At 39.9% G+C, this 20,319-nt stretch overlaps 2 protein-coding genes across 11 annotated transcripts in view; one reads left to right on the forward strand and one right to left on the reverse strand.

The window, feature by feature from the left end:
- Window positions 1-20,319, forward strand: part of SYTL5 (synaptotagmin like 5) — a 292,517-nt gene that overhangs the window by 233,020 nt on the left and 39,178 nt on the right. For 5 of the 9 annotated variants that reach the window (XM_082446457.1, XM_082446450.1, XM_082446447.1 and 2 more), the window contains one exon: window positions 212-8,449. The exons of 2 other annotated variants lie outside the window; for them this stretch is intronic. The gene's annotated coding sequence lies outside the window, so the exon portion shown is untranslated. Of the gene's footprint in view, window positions 1-211; window positions 8,450-10,817; window positions 11,210-20,319 lie in introns of those variants that run through there. 2 more of the 9 variants (XM_082446458.1, XM_082446443.1) reach the window with 2 other exon arrangements.
- The window catches only part of SRPX (sushi repeat containing protein X-linked), a 107,685-nt gene continuing 98,703 nt past the window's right edge, over window positions 11,338-20,319 (reverse strand). For both annotated transcript variants that reach the window (XM_082446580.1, XM_082446579.1), the window contains one exon: window positions 11,338-11,896. In XM_082446580.1, the coding sequence (XP_082302706.1) occupies window positions 11,713-11,896 (184 nt within the window). In that variant the 3' untranslated portion in view covers window positions 11,338-11,712. The remainder of the gene's footprint in view (window positions 11,897-20,319) is intronic.

Raw genomic sequence — 20,319 nt, forward strand, 5'->3', positions numbered from 1 at the left:
GTCTTATCATCCATGTGGACAACCCATCCAAGTCTCTAACATCCCAATTCCAAGGTTGTTTTCCTCCATTCTTTGGCTGTCACCACCTATTTTCTAAATGCCTCCTATCTTTATACTCATTACACTCAATGTTCTACCACCTGGGGATCACTAGCCCTTCCCTGTATTCTTTCAATATGTTAGTCCCATTACTGTCCTTATTTCTTTTTAGACTGATCCTGGACCTCGTTGGGTCATCACATTTTCTCAGTCCTACAATCAACTCCCTCAGCCTTGTCCTGCCACCTTTAGCACAACCTTCCACACCTAGATCAGTTCTCCAACATGCCTTCTCTCTTCCTCCACCTGGATGATTAGCATTGCTGAAGAAAAATGGTCATTTGTGCTGATTGGTTTCATGATGGCTTGTGTGATATTTCTCCAAGAGGTACTTGAATATCTCCATTAACTATAGAATTTCAAGGAAGAAAAGTCCAACAAATCTAGTGTTTGAAGACTACAGGTTTTTTTGTTTGTTTTTTTTCTTTATTTGTTGCACCGCGCAGCATGCGGGATATTAGTTCCCTGACCAGGGATCAAACCTGCACCCCCTGCATTGGAAGTGTGGAGTCTTAACCACTGGACTGCCAGGGAAGTCCCTGGAAACTACACTTTTTATTTTGCTGTATCACTCAAGATCTAATTTCAGAAAATAGAATCTACTACAGCTAGAGTTAAACAGAAAGGATTTCCTCCTTATCTAGAGGTGAAAGACTGAAGAAATATACTTTATGCTGAACTCGGAGAACACCTCCCTAAACCAGTTGGGACCGCCAAGGGAGCTGCCAAGAAGCTATAAGATCAGGAATTTGCCTACCAAATTGGGAAGCTACCATTAGATTTGCTTGTTCTAGAACTACTCCATTATTGCTACCATCAAGAAGCCATGGTCCCAAGGGGAGGGGAAAGGGTAAGCTGGGACGAAGTGAGAGAGCAGCACTGACATATATACACTACCAAATGTAAAATAGATAGCTAGTGGGAAGCAGCCGCATAGCACAGGGAGATCAGCTCGGTGCTTTGTGTCCACCTAGAGGGGTGGGATAGGGAGGGTGGGAGGAAGACACAAGAGGGAGGAGATATGGGGATACATGTATACATATAGCTGATTCACTTTGTTATACAGCAGAAACTAACACACCATTGTAAAGCAATTATACTCCAATAAAGATGTTAAAAAAAAAAAAACCAGCAGCTATGGTCCCAATTAAGAAGCTGCCATCAATTATTGGCAAAAAAACCCCACACTGCCTCAGCCACAGTCTCCAATAATGTGCATGCTCTGCATTTATCTTCTCTTTCCACACATTGATTTAGTTTCAAAGCCAAGTCACACTTGAGTGCATCTGACTGATGGAATCTTTGTTTCTTTTTAAATGTTTTTATTGAAGTATAGTTGATTTACAGTGTTGTGTTAATTTCTGCTATACAGCAAAGTGATTCAGTTATACATATATAGAGACATTCTTTTTCATATTCTTTTCCATTATGGTTTATCACAGTATATTGAATATAGTTCTCTGTACTATACAGTAGGACCTTGTTGTTTATCCATCCTATATATAATAGCTTTCATCTGCTAACCCCAAACTCCCAATCCATCCCTCCCCCAACCTCCCCTTGACTGATGGAATCTTAATCACTTCTCAGACTACAGCTGCAAAGGAATCTGGGGAATATAATAGTTTGTATGTCTTTCATCATCTACATGCTAAAAAGGGTTGAACACATATTAAGCAAACCTATATACATTATCGACCACACTGCCCCTGTCCTAAAGATCATTGAATGATTCTCTAATATAAAAGATTTTAGATGCTGTAGAAGGTAGTCTTCAAATGTCTCCCCCCGCCGCAGTGATCCTCACCTCTTGGTATCCATACCCTTGTATACTCCCCTCCCTCACTGAATAGGGCTGACCTGTGTGATAAGTAGGAGTCTATGGAAGTAACCACCTTCTTTTGAGGCTAGGTCATAAAAGATATTGTCATTTCTACTTTGTTCTCTCTTGGATCACTTCTATTGGAAGAAGCCAACCACCTTGTTATGAGAACACTCATGCAACTCTGTGAAGAGGCCCACTTGGGGAATAACAGAGATCTCCTCCAACAACCACTGCCAACTTGCCAGTCATGTGAGTGAGCCACCATGGAAGTGGATCCTCCAGCCCCAATCAAACCTTCAGATGACTGTAGCCCTGGACAACATCTGACTGCAACCTCATGGGAGACTACAAGCCAGGATTGTTTAGCTAAGCTGCTCCCAAATCCATGACCCAGAGACACTGAGAGAGATACTAAATGTTGATTGTTAGGTTGTTACTAAGCTGTGGGGTAATTTTTAATGCATACATAGATGCATAATATAGTTACCAGCATGTTGGACATTAATCTTTTCTTCAGTGTGCTTTGGATGATCTCATTGCCTTTTTTTTATTCCCCACCCCATTCATGTAAGTTCAAGCCCAAGAGTTGAGGGCTTGTAGAGGAGAAATCTGCAGTTCTCTGGGAATGGCCTGGACTCTTTCACCTTCTGGCTCAGCCTTCGCTAAGCCTTCTGATAATGGTCAAGCAGTTCCTCTTAGACCAACCTCCCACAGACAACTGTATATGGACAAAATATAAAAGAAAACAACTACCTGAAGGTACTGAAGAGCGACCAAAAAACAGGCAGATACCAGAGGGCAGTCATCACTTGGAAGAGGGCACGTATGCTAGGTGAATCATCAGGGTTTGCTGGGTTTTGTGTAAGGGCAGGTTGCTGTATGCACCATGCTGGGGTTGGGGAGGAGGCTTAAATGAAGATAGTCTTAGTGGTTTGAAGAACCAGAGGAAAGGGTAGGAGCAACCATAGCAACTGAAAAGTCAGAAGGGAAATCCCAGAAAGGAGATAACCAGAAGTGGGCAGCAGAGAAGGGGAGCTCCAGATTCTGTATATAAACTACCTAAATTTCTCACTGGTCACTGTACCACTCATGTGCAGGCCGGGAGTAAGGGGCAGGTTCCAAGTAGCCCAGTGAAGTTTAAAAGAACTGAACTGAGATTCCAGCTGCTGTCTACCAAAACAGAGTTTGAGTTCCGCCAATTTAATTGCCTGATGCTTCATTACACACACACACACACACACACACACACGCACGCACATGTAAAAGTGCTGCTGTGCCAAACAGTATGACCAAGCAGAACTGAGGATTGTTTGTTTGTTTTTATGGGGTCCAAAAGGCACATAGAAAAGTCCTGTAAGATTTGCAGTGAAAAACCAGTCCTCTAGAAGAGAGCCTATTAATCTTTGAAATGGCCCCAAATTTTGGTGTAGGGTATGTATGTATGCATGCATATATATATATGTATTTTTTATTGAATAAATTTGACATGTAACATTTTGTGGATTTAAGGTGTATAATGTGCTATGATATATTTATATACTGCAACATGATTGCAATTGTAGCAGTATTTATGACTTTACATAATTTTAGTATGGCTTATATTCATTATACTGTGAATTAGATGTCTGTGGCTTATTTACTACTCATTGCAAGTTTGTACCCTTAAACAACATCAGTCTTATCCCCTACCCGCTGGTAACCACCATTTCACTCTGTTTTTTACAGGTTTGACTTTTTAAGTTTCCACATGTAAGTGATATCATGCAGTACTTGTCTTTCTCTGTCTTATCTTCCTTGGCATAATGTGCTCAAGGTCTATCCATGTTGTCACAAATAGGATATCCTCCTTTCTCACGGCTGAATAATATTCCATTATGTATATATGCCATATCTTTATTTCCTTTCATCTGTTGATGGGCATCTGGGTTATTTTCGTATCTTGGCTATGGTTAATAATGCTGCAGTAAACACAGGAGTGCCTATATCTCTTCAAAATCCTGCTTTCATTTCCTTTGGGTATATACTTAGAAGGGGAATTACTGGATTGTATGATAGATCTATTTTTAATTTTTTGAGGAACCTCCGTATTGTTTTCCATAGGGTTGGACCAATTTACATTCGGACCAGCAGTGTGCAAGGGTTCCTTTTTCTCCACCTCCTCACCAGCACCTGTTGTCTCTGTCTTCTTGAGGATCGGCATTCTAACAGGTGTGAGATATCTGTTTGTGGTTTTGATCTGCATTTCCCTGCTGAATAGTGATATTGGGCATCTTTTTGTGTGCCTGTTGGCCATCTTGATGTCCTCTTTGGAAAACTGTCTATTCCGATTTTCTGCCCATTTTTAAATTGGATTGTTTGTTTGTTTGCTATTGAGTAAGTTCTTTATATATTTGGATGTTAACCCCGTATCAACTATATGATTTGCAATTATTTTCTCCCATTCAGTAGGTTGCCTTTTCAATGTGCTGATGATTTCGTTTGCTGTGAAAAAGTTTTTGAGTTTGATGATTTTTGCTTTTGTTGTTTGTCCTTTTGGCACCATGTTGAAACAAAATCATTGCCAAGTCCAATATCAAGAAGCTTCTTCCCTACATCTTCTTCTAGGAGTTTCATGTTATCAGGGCTTATATTTAAGTCTTTGATCCTTTTCAAGTTAATTTTTGCAAGTGGTGTAAGACAGGAGTCCAATTTCATTTTTCTGCTTGTGTTTCTCCAATTTTCCCAGCACCATTTTTTTAAGAGACTATACTTTCCCCATTGGGTCTTCTTGGCTCCCTTATTGAATATTAGTTGACCGTATATGCTGGAATTTATTTCTGGGCTCTCTATTCTGTTCCATTGCTCTATGTGTCCATTTTTGTGCCAATGCCATACTGTTTTTATTAATATGGCTTTGTAGTATAGTTTGAAATCAGGACGTCTGATACCTCCAGCTATGTTCTTTTTTCCAGGATTGCTTTGGCTATTTGGGGTCTTCATGGTTCCACACCAATTTTAGGGTTGTTTATTCTATTTCTGTGAAGAATGTCTTTGGTATTTTGATGAGGATTGTACTGAATCTGTAGATGGCTCAGGGTAGTGTGGAGATTTTAACAATGTTAATTCCTCCAATCCGTGAACACAGGATGTCTTTCCATTTGTTGGTGTCTTCATCAGTTTCTTTCAGCAAAGTCTTGTAGTTTTCATTATACAGAACTTTCCCTTCCTTGGTTAAATTTATTCCTAAGTATTTTATTGCTTTTGATGCTATTGTGAATGGGATAGTTTTATTTCTTTGTTAGATGCTGCTTCATTAGTGTAAAGGAATGCGATTGATTTCTGTATGTTGATTTTGTATCCTGCAACTGTACTGAAATCGTTTAGTTCCAACAGTTTAAACTGACTCCTTGGGATTTTCGATATATAAGATCATATCAACAGCAAATAGTGACACTTACCTCTTCCTTTCTGATTTGGATGAATTTTATTTCTTTCTCTTGCTTAATTGCTCTAGCTAGGACTTCCACTACTATGTTGAATAGAAGTGTTCAGAGTTGACATCTTTGTCTTATTCCCGATCTTAGAGGAAAAGCTTTCAGTTTTTCTCCATTGAGTATAATTTTTTTTTGGCTATGAATATTTTTTAATTGAAACATCTCCAGAGCCATTCCTGCTCCACAGTCCACTATGAGCAAGCCAGGGAAACTACATTATCAGGACAGGATTTCTTTTTTCTTTACTAGCTTTCTTTTGGAGTGGCCTTTTTCCTTTCTTCTTCTTCTTCAGCAAAAACATCTTTTTTATGTTTTTACTGAACCACTTCAGATTCACTCTTCCACACAGTGGGTTTGTTATATGTGGCCCTTATTATGTTGAGGTATGTTCCTTCTATACCCAGTCTGTTAAAGGTTTTTTTATCATGAAAGGATGTTATATTTTGTCACATGCTTTTGCTGCATCTATTGAAGTGATCATGTGATTTTTATCTTTCATTTTATTTATTCTTTTTATTTATTTATTATTTATTTCTTTATGGCCGTGTTGGGTCTCCACTGCTGTGCACGGGCTTTCTCTAGTTGCGGTGAGTGGGGGCTACTCTTCATTGTAGTGCGCAGGCTTCTCATTGCAATGGCTTCTCTTGCTGCGCAGCATGGGCTCTAGACACGTGGGCTTCAGTAGTTGTGGCACAGGGGCTCTAGAGCACAGGCTCAGTAGTTGTGGCGCACAGGCTTAGCTGCTCTGCGCCACTTCCCTGGTGGTGCACAGGCTTAGTTGCTTCCTGGACCAGGGCTCGAACCCATGTCCCCTGCATTGGCAGGTGGATTCTTAACCACTGCGCCACCAGGGAAGTCCCCTATCTTTCATTTTATTGATGTGATATATTACATTTTTTGATTTCCATATGTTGAACCATCCTTGAATCCTAGGGATAAATCCCACTTGATCATGGTATATCATCTTTTTAATGTGTTCTGGAATTCAGTTTGATATTTTGTTGAGAATTTTTGCATCTCTATTCATCAGGGATGTTGGTCTATAGTTTTCTTGTGGTATCCTTATCTAGTTTTGATATCAAGGTAATGCTGCTTTTGTAGAATAACTTTGTTAGTGTTCATTTCTCCTCAGTATTTGAGTTTGAGGAGGAAAGGTGTTAATTCTTCTTTAAATGTTTGGTTGAATTCACTGGTAAGCTATCTTGTCCTGGAGTCTTCTGTTTGGGGAGTTTTTTGATTACTGAGTCAATCTCTTGTTATCGGTCTGTGCAGTTTTTCTGTTTCTTCCTGATTTAGTGTTGGTAGGTTGTGTATTTCTAAAAATGTATTTCTTCTAGTTTATGTAATTTATTGGCATATAATTGTTCACAGTAATCCCTTATGATTATATGTATTTCTGTGTTATCCTTTGCAATATCTCCTCTTTCATTTCTAATTTATTTGAGTCTACTCTCTTTTTTCATAGTTAAGTCTAGCTAAAGTTTTGTTAATTTTGTTTATCTTTTTATAGAACAGCTATTAGCTTTGTTGATCCTTTCTATTGTTTTTCTGGTCTCTATTTCATTTATTTCCGCTCTGATATTTATTATTTCCTCCCTTCTGCTAACTTTGGGTTTAATTTGTTCTTCTTCTAGTTCCTTGAGGTGCAAAGTTAGGTTGAGATCTTTCTAATTTCTTAATATAGTCAGCTCTCTGTATCCATGGGTTCTGTATCTGGGGATTTAACCAACCGTAAATCAAAAATATTTGAAAAATTCCAGAAAGTTCTAAAAAGCAAAACTTGAATTTTCTACATGCCAGCAACTACTTATATTGCATTTACAACTATTTACATACCATTTACATCATATTAGGTATCATAGGTAATCTAGATAGAGCATATGGGAGGATATGCAGAGGTTATATGCAAATAGTATGACAGTTTGTGTAACGGACTTGAGCATCCATGAATTTTGGTATCCAAGTGGGGTCCTGGATCCAATCTCCTGCAGGTACCAAGGGATTGAGTGCATTATGCATTTGTTGCTATAAAATTTCCTCTCAGAAATGCTTTTGCTGCATCCCACAGGATTTGATATGTTGTATTTCCATTTTCATTTATTTCGAGATAATTTTTATTTCTCTTTTGATTTCTTTGACCCATTGGTTGTTTACAAGGGTGTTGTTTAGTTTCCACATATCTGTAGAGCTCTTCACTTTCCTCTTGTTGATTTCTAGTTTCATACCATTGTGGTTAGGAAAGATATTTAGTATGACTTCAGTCTTCTTAAATTTGCTAAGATTTGTGTCCTGTCATATATGTATTCTGGAGAATGTTCCATGTGCACTTGAGAAGAATCAGTACTCTGCTCTTTTTGGATGGAATATTCTGTATATGTCTCTTCAGTCCATTTATTCTATAAAGTATGGTTCATTTCCAATGTTTTCTTATTGATTTTCTGTCTGGAAGATCTATTCTTTACTGACTGCAGGGTATTGAAGCCCTCCACTATTGCTTTACTCTTATTTATCCCTTAAGACATAATAGTATTTGCTTAATATATTTCAGAACTTAGGTGTTGGGAGTATATATATTTACAATTGTTTTATCTTCTTGATGTATTGACCTCGTTATCATTATATAATGACCTTATTTGTCCCTTATTACCATTTTGTTTTGCTTGAAGTCTATTTTGTCTGATATAAGTATGGCTAAGCCTGCTTTCCTTTGGGTTCCACTTGCTTGGAGTATCATTTTCCATCCCTTCACTTTGAGCCTGTGTGTGTTTTGAGAGCTAAAAAGAGTCTCCTGTAGGCAGCATATAGTTAGGTCTTATTTTTAAAAAATTTATCCAGCCTCTCTGTGCCTTTTGATTGGTGAGTTCAATCCATTTACATTTAAGGTGATTATTGATATGTAAGGATTTACTACTGCCAATTTTATCTTTTGACTTCTGGTTATTTTGTCTCTCCATTGTTTCTCCTGATAGCCTAATGGAGGGTTTCCTCTGGCTGCCTTTAATATTCTTATCATTGACTTTTGACAGTTTTATTATATAATATGTCTTGGATAAGGTGTAAATTAGGTTCGAGGAGTTTTAAATCCAGTTCCTTCCCCAGATTTGGGTAGTTCTCAGCTATTATTACTTTAAATAAGATCTCTGCCCCCTTCTCCCTCTCTTCTCCTTTTGGTATACCCATTAATCTCTTTTTTTTTTGAAATGTTAATTTTATTTATTTATTTTTAACATCTTTATTGGAGTATACTTGCTTTACAATGGTGTTAGTTTCTGCTTTATAACAAAGTGAATCAGTTATACATATGTTCCTATATCTCTTCCCTCTTGCATCTCCCTCCCTCCCACCCTCCCTATCCCACCCCTCTAGGTGGTCACAAAGCACAGAGCTGATCTCCCTGTGGTATGTGATTGCTTCCCACTAGCTGTCTATTTTACGTTTGGTAGTGTATATATGTCCATGCCACTCTCTCATTCTCTCTCCTCTTATACTTGAATCATTTCTAAATTTCCTATCCTCAAGCTCACTTATTCTCTCTTCCATCTGATCTGCTGTTTCCAATGCTTTCTAATGCATTCTTTTTCTCATTTATTGAGTTCTTCAGCTCCAGAATTTTTGTTTGAAATTCTTAAAAAAATAACCAATCATCTCTGTGGTGAAATACTACTTCTGTTCATTAATTTTATTCCTGAGTTCACTGAATTGCCTTTCTGAGTTTTCTTGTAGCTCACTGAATTTGTTCATAACAGCTATTTTGAATTCTTTATCTGTTCAATTCCAATATTCTGTATCTTTGGGTTCAGTTCCTGGAGAATTGTCATTTTCGTTTTGTGATACCGTGTTACTATGATTTTTTTTTTCATAGTTTTTGATAAAACGTGCCTCTACTGCTGCGTTTGAACTAGGGAGCACCTGTCTTATTTAGGTAAGGTTTTGTTTACTTCAATTCAGGAGGTTGGTAGTTAAGAGCCTTCCTTTTGTTTTCCAGAAGGTGGCACTAGAGCAAACGTTTTGGTTTCTCTTATGGGCACTGACTCCCTGCTAAGGTTGGGAATGTACATATGGGGAAAAAAAACGGGGGGGGGGGGAATTTTTTTTAAAAGGTGGCAGCAGAGTGTGAGGGGATGTGTGCTTAAAATTTGGGGCTTTGGGTGTGCCCATGGCCTGGTAGGGGGTTCTTCGAGTGGGGGGGTGGATCCCAGAGGTCCATGGGCAGACCTCTTGCTGGCATCTCAGGGCACACAGCAGGAGATATATTCCTTCAGTTCCCTTTCCCTCACCAGTCATTGATATCTCTCTTCAGATATGCAGGGTGTTACTGAAGAGCAACGGGACCCTCCAGCTGCAGCCCACAGGGACTGACAGCCTTTCACTCACCCCCTTTTACTTTTCACTTCGTTTGCTAGAGAGGTCACCGCTGGTGCTGCCACTACTGCTTCTGCAATTCCCTTAGCTCTGTAGCCTCTTCTGAGGTCCTATCCACCCACTTTTGTATGCACAGATAGATGGAGTTCTCGGGTGTCCTGGTGTGCTGTGCAGAGGCGCTTTTGTTCGTTTATGGATGTCCAATTACATGTTAGAGGGGAGGAAAAAAAGGAAAGGCTCATGTTAACCATGATGCTGACGTGACTCTGGATATGTATTCTTTTAAATACCACAGTATACTTATTCTTCAAATAGTCTGTATCTCATTAGGTAAAGTGTCTGTAATATTCTAAGTTCATCAGGAAGACTTGTTTGAAGAAATCAGGGCAGTTCCTTAATCATAAGCTCATCCTCAAGGCTTGGAGCTTTCAGGTTATGGGCCAAAGGGCACAGGCTCACGTTTCACAGACAGGAGCGCTTTAATGTGGGCTGATATGTTTACTTAATTGTGTGACAAATGATCTTTTGAAACTTTCATGGCTTCCAAACTAGTCATTGGTTAACATTCCTCTCCCAACCATGTCAGTGACCTTTTATCTGATACATCTGAGGGAGACAGAGGTCAAAGCACCTACTAGTGTGCTTTGTGGGAAAAAAGCATATTTGTAAATGAAATATAACCCTATTCACAGGATAGCATTCACTGCCTAATGTTCAGAAGTGTCAAATCTGCTTCTAGTTTTAAACCTTCCTGTTGGAATTTGGACTTTCCATCATTGATTGTTATTTGTTCAGGAATAGATTGAAATTTCCCCTCAATGTTTGGCTGGGAAAGCTGAAAGAGTCCAACTGCTGGTTATAAAACTATGATTTTTTCAGGCCCAACCTTAGGCAGTTACAAAGGCTTCGCCTGGAAGGTCTCATAAGGGAAAGCTGCTCTCCCACCACAGACTGGTGTACAGTCAGTGAATCACAGTCACTGGCTGGAACTGTAGCCAAGGACTGTTCATGTCCTTTCACATACCTGCATTCCTAGCCCACGTGGTTTTTATTCTTAGGTCTCTGAGGCCTTGGGCAGAGGTCTTCATGCTCCTGTGCTGGGACCTTATAGGAGGAAGAGGGGAATCTGAAGACACCTTCCCCCACTGATTCAGTATCCAGTACTTTTCCACTCGTAGACCCTCACCCTTCCATGACCCCAGGGTGCATCAAACTGCCACAGGTGGGTCTCCCTCAACAGTGTAACAACCATGTCTTTCTTTGGTGATCCACATGACCTTCAACTGGTGCACTGGTCCATTGGAGAAAATAGAAGATGGAGAAATATACAATGGAACTTCCAGTTTTAGCTTCTTGGTTATACCATCACAGTAAGTGATTAAATTCTTACCTCTTTCATTTTCGGCTTGTTGCCTTAATTGGCTCCTCTGACCCTTCCATGTTCAGCTCTCCCAGCTCAACTGAGCTCCTCCTGACAAGACTCATTTTTCCATTCCTAAAACAAACACCAAGAATCGCAGTCCTAAAACCCGTGACCACAGTGAGCAAGTATGGCTAGTGCTTGAAAAAGAAAATGAGTTTTAGTAAATTTGCTCCCAAATATTTTATTAATAAAAGTTTTATATAAAAAACAAGCTAGATAGATAGATAAATGTGTCACACTGTATAAAAGGCATTGAAAGCATGTGTATGGTTGTAGGTTCTATTTTCTCTACCAAATTAACCAGCCATGATGGAGTTAAGAGAGTCAATATCATTCATATTTTTTGGAATACTTCAAAGTGTAAAAAGCACTGTTAATATTTTAAGTGCAAAGAAAGCTTGCTTATAATAAAATAGACTTTAAAAATTACAAATAAAAATCTGTACATCAAGGATATTCTTCAGGCCTTCCTGTGTGCATAGCACGGATATAGAAAGAGAAGGGGACCTGCCGAGAGGGGACCCATCCCATCAGGTGTTACAGGTCTGGCCCATTTCAGCTTGCAGGACCATCTCGTCTTTTCTCAAGGGGAAGGTGTCGATCAAGTTGAAGAGGGCCACAGGCGTCGCCAGGGAGACATAGCGCTCCTTGTCCATGCCGTGCTTATCCACTAGCACCATACTGAAGGAATAGAGTGGGATTCTCAGCAACAGCCTAGGGCAAAGAAAAGAAGACTAGGTCAAAACTGACTCCCCGAGGGCTCTGGTGGACCAACTAGAGTCCTATAACGACACTGTGTGCAGAGAAAGGCTTAATACCACAAAGGACTGAATTCCCTTTTAGACCCTTGCTACTCAAAGTGTGGTACGTGGACCAGGAGCATTGCATGGGAACTTGTTAGCAGTGGAGAACCCCACGCTCCCCCGCAAACCTACTGGATTAGAATCTGTATGATGAGTAAGAAAGGTCCACCGAAGACTGGTATGCACGTGACAGGTTGAGTAGCACGGCTTTAGCTTCTAGTGGCCAGGCAGACTTTAGACCTGCAGTGGTGCTATGTACCAATAGGTGCTCCAAGGCATGTACAACAATGCTAACAGAATTTTTTTGTATTAAACTGGAGTCAACCCCCATTCGCAGACTAGGTTTGCACAACCACATACCCACTAGAGTCACTGGTTATCAACATTTGGCTCTGTCTGGACACAAGTTTTGGTGTTCACAGTGGCAGGGGGGTGTGCTACTGGCCTCGAGTGGTTGGTTGAAGGCCAGGGCTGCTGCCTAACAAACAAACAAACATCCTACAATGCACAGACCAGCCCTCCTACAATGCACAGACCAGCCCTCTCTCCACCAAAGAATGATCAGGCCCCAAATGTCAATAGTGCCAAGGTTGAGAAACCCTGGCCTAGGTGAAGCTGATTGAAATGACGTTCCAAACACTGTAGTTCTGGCCCATCCAGCTCACAACTGCATAGAGGGAATCGAACTGGCTCTTCACCCAGGGTTTAAGGATTTGGTTAATTATAATTTTTTTATACCTCAAGTAATTTCAAAAAGCATTTCAAGTGGTTTCAATGGCCTGGTTTTTTTTTTTTTTTCTATTTTACCCCATTAGAATTTAAACTGTAAAAAAGAGTGTATATCAGTACCATGTTTAGATAAAAAAAAGCCAGAGAAAGCAAACAGATAAGCTGAGCCCAAGGGAAAAAACAAAGAGCACACTCAGCTAAAGTGAACAACAAAATCTGGAGAAGACACTTTCTTATGCCGTTTAAGAGGGAGTTTCAGGGGAGATGGGAATACTTTCTATCTTATCCCAGTGGGAAACTAAATTGCTAATCCACTTCTAGTGAGTAGAAATAAAAGCATTACGGTGTCTGCACTGGTTTCTTGTGGTAAAAAGAGGGGACCTCAAGAAGTGCATTAATGAGTTTGTGAACATGTAAACGTAAAGCATGAAGGTGAGGTGAGAATGGAGAACTAATCTTCTCTGCCTCTTTAAGAAGAGGAATATTTATTTAGAGTTTGGAGGGAGGGGGAGGAGGGGGGAAGTCCTAGGACAGGGGTGACCCAGGAAAACAGAGAAATAGGAAAGTCTGGAGGGAAAAAAAAGGCTACGCAACATTGTGGTGGCTGGAACCTGTGGGAAAGGAACTGGAGCGTGGGGTGGTCCAGTACTTAAGTTAGGATAGAAATCCCCCCATGGTGCCATCATCTACCACACACGTTCCTCCTGTGAGCCTTGTGCCTTGACTAACAAAATATTATGAGGGAAAACTGCCATGAGAGGAGATGAGTGGTCAGAGCAGCGGGCTACCAACAGGTACAGAAATGCATCCGCCACGGCTAAGCGACCACAGAAATTCGGGGGATGGATACACACCCTACAGGATGAGAGGTGGTACCAGCAATAGTTCAGAGTTACACAAATGGCAGACTGAAATGAACTCCTGGAGAATCTTCTAGAGAGCTAGACAAAAAAATACAACCCCCCCTCCTGCCATGGACACACCAAATCTACAACTACACATGGAACAATTTTCTCTGCCAGAAAGCGAAAAACTAGGATAGTGACTCTTGCATATCAGGCAAGTGAGAAGGGAATCACACCAAAGTGGGTAGAAGAGGCTGAGAAACAATCTTGTCCAAAATCCTAGCAATACATCCAGCCCCAGTCACTGCCCCCACCCATGTGGAGGGAACTGGAAACCTGGAGCTTCTCCCTGAGGAGCAAAGGGTTCCAATCCCACATCAGGCACTCCAGCTTTTAAGACCCACACCTGAGAGACAAACCCCAAAATACCTCACCTTGAAAACCAATGGGGCTCACACCACGAGATCTGCTGGGCTGTCGCAAACTCAGAAACACCCCAAGACACAGTGCAGAAGCATCCGTTTGAAAAGTACCCACACTTTATGTGAATAGGCTCATTTAATAACCTTAAAGCATCAGACTGAGGGGCAGGGGTGTGCCAGTGGAAGCAATTTTCAAACTCTCGCTCCACCTTGCTAAAGCCAGCAGAAACCATCTCTTATCTCTTCTTTTCCAGCAGGTTGCCATCTTTACGTTCCATCTAGCAGAGACATCTTCTTGCATTCCTTCTGCCTTGCTAAAGCCAGCAGCACCTTACATCTCTCTCTCTCTCTCTCTTGCCTGGCTCCGGTGGCCAACAGGCCTTAATGCTTGCAGACCCTCAGGACTGTATCTACTTGCTAAGCTGCTGCCTGAGGGTCTGCCTTCCAATCAGCCTGAATCTAGGTGCTGACTGATCCTCTCCATTGGAGCACTAACAGGTCTTGGCTCACCCTGAAACTCTGGGAGCTAATTAAAAATAAAATAAGCTATATAGACAATCACAAAGGTCTGAGAGATAAGAGTTAGGGCAGGGTTAAATAATAAGTTTCATCTCCTACCTGAGGCCACTCCTTCAAGACTAGAAGCAGCTGTTGCATATTCTAATGCATAGAAACCAACAGAGAGCCAAGTAAAATGAAAAAACAGACGAATATGTTCTTCTATATGTAAAATAGATAAACATATAACCAACAAGGACCTACTGTATAGCACAGGGAACTCTACTGAATATGCTGATAACCTCTATGAGAAAAGAATCTAAAACAGAATGTATATACACACACATACACACATATATATAAATATAAAACTGAATCACTTTGCCGTACACCTGAAACTAACATAACATTGTAAATCAACTATACTCCAATAAAATTAAAATGTAAAAAGATAAGGCAATTGTCAAAAAAAACTTAGGCTAAATAAAAACTCAGGCCAAAATTCAAGCCCCCCCCCACCAAAATTAAGAAGGTCAAGATGTTGACAGCACACCACTCAACCAAACACAAGACCCTTTTCAGTGTGGGACCTGTGTGCTTGCACAGGTCACACACCCATGAAACCGGCCCTGGGTCTATAAGTCCACCAAATCTTTCCAAACAATGAAACCATGCTAAGCCAACCTCAAGTTCCAGGATATGACAGTCAAGGAATAGCTAATTACAATTCCTAATGCAATGAGATGTTTTTCTGTTACCGATTCACTCTCAGCAAAATAAATGCATATCAAGTAAAATAGATAAAAAGGGACCTACTGTATAGCACAAGGAACTATATTGAATATCTTGTAGTGACCTATAATGGAAAAGGAAATGAAAGAACAGAAAAACCTCAGGAAAAAAACTTAACAAAACAAAGATAGGTCATTTACCTGATAAAGAGTTAAAAGTAATGGTTATAAAGATGCTTACCAAACTCAGAAGAATGGGTGAACATGGTGAACTTCAAAGAGACAGAAAATATAAAAAAGTACCAAAGAGAAGTCACAGAGCTGAAGAATACAGTAACTAAAGTGAAAAATACACTAGAGGGTTTCAGGGGCAGGTGAAGCAGTAGAAAGTACTGGCAAACTCAAAGACAAGGCAGTGGAACTCACCCAGAGAGCTAAAAGAAAAAAGAATCTTTTTTTTTTTTCCATTAAGATAACTTAAGAGATTTCTGGGACACTATCAAGCACACTAACATTCACAGTATAGGGATCCTAGCAGGAGAATAGACCAAGAAGCAGAAAACTTATTTTAAGAAGTAACGGCTGAAACCTTCCCTAACCTGGGGAGAAAAACAGACATCCAGATGCAGGAAGCCAAGAGAGTTCCAAAAAAAGAGGAACCTAAACAAACCCATACCAAGACACATTATAATCAAAATATAAAAAGCTTAAAGTCATAGAGAGAATCTAATGAGAAAAACCAGAATATTACATACAAGAGAATCCCATAAAAATATCAGATTTTTCAGCAGAAACGTAGCAGGCCAGAGGGAGTGAAACAATTTATTCTCCTGAAAGATAAAAGCTTATAACCAAGAATATATTATACTACCCAACAAAATCATTCAGAATTGGAGAGATGAAGAGTTTTCCAGACAAGCAAAAGCTAAGGGGAAGGCCACCAATAAACCAGCCTTACAAGAAATGTTAAAGGGACTTCTTTAAGCTGAAAAGGGCACTCATTAGTAATAAAAAATATCACAGTATAAATCTCACTGTTAAAAGATAGGTATACTATGACAAAGGAGGCAAGAATATACAATGGAGCAAAGACAGGCTCTTCAATAAATGGTGCTGGGAAAACTGTACTGCTACACGTAAGACAGGAAAATTAGAACATTCTCTAACACCATATACAAAAATAAACTCAAAATGGATTAAAGACTGAAAGGTAAGAACAAATCCTATAAAACTCCTAGAGGAGAACACTAGGGAGAATACTCCTAGGGAAAACACTGTGACATAAATCGCAGCAATATGTTTTTGGATTTGTCTCCTAGAGTAATGGAAACCAAATAGGACATAATTAAACTTAAAACCTTTTGCACAGCAAAGAAAACCACAAACAAAATGAAAAGACAACTTATGGACTGGGAGAAAATATTTACAAACAATGCAACCGACGAAAGGTTAATATCCAAAACATACAAACACCTCATACAACACATTATCAAAAAAGACAACCCAATATCCCTACCCAATGGGCAGGATACCTAAAGAGACAATTCTCCAAAGAAGACATACAGATGGCCAACAGACACATGAAAAGATGATCAGTATCGCTAATTATCAGAGAAACGCAAATCAAATCTACAAAGGAGTTCTCACACCAGTCAGAACAGCCATCATCAAAAAGTCTACAAATTTTGGGGAAATTATAGACACATTCACTCTCTAATTGTGGCGATGGTTTTATGGGTGTATACATACGTCAAATCTTATCACTATGCTTTAAGTATGTACAGTTCATTGGATGTCAATTGTACGCTATAATCTATAAAACTCTTAGGCCATGATTTAGCAAATTTCTTAAAATATCAAATGTATTGAAGATGAACAGTATGAAGAAATGCAAATGATAATGGCCAGTATTCTCCAGTTATACTAAGTAAAATAAATATGAATATTAATAAATGTTGGAGAGGGTATGGAGAAAAGGGAACCCTGCTACACTGTTGGTGGGAATGTAAATTGGTGCAGCCACTATGTAAAACAGTACAGAGGTTCCGTAAAAAGGTAAAAATAGAGTTACCATATGATCTTACAATCCCAATCCTAGGCATATCTCTGGAGAAAACTTTAAGCTCACCTCATCTCACGAGAACAGCAAAATCACAACTGCTGAACAACCATCAACAAAAAAACACTGGAACCTACCAAAAGATATTTTACGTTCAAAGACAATGAAGAAATGACAACTGAACAGTAACAGGGGTGGCTTTGTGACATAATCAAATCACATACCCACCAGGTTGGTGAACCACAAACTGGAAAATAATTATATTGCAGAGTTTCTCCCAAAAAACGTGAGAGTCCTGAGCCCTACATCAGGCTCCCCAGCTTGAGGGTCTGACATCAGGAGGAAGAAGCCCCAGCGCATTTGGCTTTGAAGGCCAGTGGGGCTTGAGTGCAGTAGCTCCACAGGACTGGGGAAAAGAGAGACTCCACCCTTGGAGGGCACACACAAGGTTTCACGTACACTGCAACCCAGCAGAAAGCAGGAACTCCATATAAGCCTGGGCTGTACCTACCTACAAATCTTGGAGGGTCTCCTGGGGAGGTGGGGATCAGCTGTGGCTCACTGCGGGGGCAGGGGGGACCAAGGATACTGGTGGCAGAGGCTCCAGAGAATACTGTCAGTGTGAGCTCTCCTAGAGGTCGCAATTTTGGCATCAGGACCTGGCCCCTCTCAACAGCCTTCAGGCTCCAGTGCTGGGACGCCTCAGGCCAAACCAACCAGCAGAGGGGGAATACAGTGCTACCCATCAGCAAAGAGGCTGCCTAAAGTCGTCCTCAGCCAACAGCCACCAATAAACACACCCCTTGACATGGCTCTGCCCCCCACAGGGACAAGACCCAGCTCCACCGCCCCCCCCCAGTGTGCAGGCACCAGTCCCTCACAGCAGGAAGCCTGCACAAGCCCCAGGACCAAACTCACCCACCAGAAGCAAAGGGAGCAGGCACCAGAAGCAAAAAGGAGCTACAATCCCGCAGCCAGTGGAAAGGAGACCAAAAACACAGAAAGTTATAAAAAATGAGATGGCAGAGAAATGTTCCAGACGAAGGAACATGATAAAAACCCACAAGAACAAGTAAATAACTGTAGATTGGCAACCTACCTGAAAAAATGATAGTAAAGATGATCCAAGATCTCAGAAAAAGAATGGAGGCACAGATCAAGAAGATACAAGAGATGTTTAACAAAGAGCTAGAAGATTTAAAGACCAAACAGATGAACAATACAACTGGAATGAAACATATACTAGAAGAAATCAATAGCAGAATAATTGAGGCGGAAGAACGAATAAGTGAGCTGGAAGACAGAATGGTGGAAATCACTGTCATGAAACAGAATAAAAAAATGAAAAGAAATGAGGACAGACTAAGAGACTAAAGCAACTAGAGGAAGAAGAACAAACAAAACCCAAAATTGGTAGAAGGAAAGAAATCATAAAGATCAGAGCAGAAATCAGTGAAATAGAGATGAAGAAAACAAAAGAAAAGATAAAACTAAAAAGCTGACTCTTTGAAAACATAAACAAAATTGATAAACCTTTAGCAAAACTCATGAAGGACAAAAGCGAGAGGACTGGAATCAATAAAATTCGAAATGAAAGGAGAAGTTACAATGGACACCACAGAAATACAAAGGATCATAAGAGACTACTACAAGCAACTATATGCCAATAAAATGGACAACCTAGAAGAAATGGACAATTTCTTAGAAAGGTACAACCTTCCAAGACTGAAACAGGAAGAAATAGAAAATATGAATAGAGCAATCACAAGTACTGAAATCGAAACAGTGATTTAAAAACTTCCAAACAAAAGTCCAGGACCAGATGGCTTCACAGGCGAATTCTGTCACCTATTCTTCTGACACTATTCCAAAAATTGCAGAGGAAGGAACACACTCCCAAGCCCATTCTATGAGGCCACCATCACCCTGATACTAAAACTAGACAAAGATACCACAAAAAAAGAAAGTTACAAGCCAATATCACTGATGAACATGGACGGAAAAGTCATCAACAAAATACTAGCAAACTGAATCCAACAATATATTAAAATGATCATACACCATGATCAAGTGGGGTTTATCTCAGGGATGCAAGGATTCTTTCACATCTGCAAATCAGTGTGATACACCACACTGACAAATTCAAAAATAAAAACCATATGATCATCTCAATAGATGCAGAAAAAGCTTTTGACAAAATTCAACACCCATTTATGATAAAATCTCTCCAGAAAGGGGGCATAGGGGAAACACACTTCAACATTATAAAAGGCCATATATGACAAACCTACAGTTAACATCATTCTCAACAGTGAAAAGCTGAAAACATTTCCTCTAAGATCCGGAACAAGACAAGGATGCGCACTGTCATCACTTTTATTCAACAGTTTTGGAAGTCCTAGCCACAGCAATCAGAGAAGAAATACAAGGAGTCCAAACTGGAAAAGAAGAAGTAAAACTGTCACTGTTTCCAGATAACACGATTCTATACATAGAAAATCCTAAAGATTCTACCAGAAAACTACTAGAGCTCATCAATGAATTCAGTAAAGTTGCAGGATACTGAATACACAGAAATCTCTTACATCCCTATACACTAACAATGAAAGATCAGAAAGAGAAATTAAGGAAACAATCCCATTTACCATCACATCAAGAAGAATAAAATACCTAGGAATAAACAGACCTGTACTCCAAAAACTTAAGACACTGATGAAAGAAACCAAAGATGACACAAATGGATGGAAGGATATACCATGTTCTTGGATTAGAAGAATCAATATTGTCAAAATGACTATACTACCCAAGGCAATCTACAGGTGCAATGCAATCCCTATCAAATTACCAGTGGCATTTTTCACAGAATTAGAACCAAAAAAAAACCTTAAAATTTGCATGGAGACATAAAAGACCTCGAACAGCCAAAGCAATCTTGAGAAAGAAAAACAGAGCTGGAGGAGTCAGGCTCCCTGACTTCAGACTACAATATAAAGCTACAGTCATCAAAACAGTATGGTACTGGCACAAAAACAGAAATATAGATCAATGGA

The sequence above is a fragment of the Balaenoptera physalus genome, assembly GCF_965194825.1.
Source record: "Balaenoptera physalus genome assembly, chromosome: X".
In the NCBI taxonomy this organism is placed as follows: Eukaryota; Metazoa; Chordata; class Mammalia; order Artiodactyla; family Balaenopteridae; genus Balaenoptera; species Balaenoptera physalus.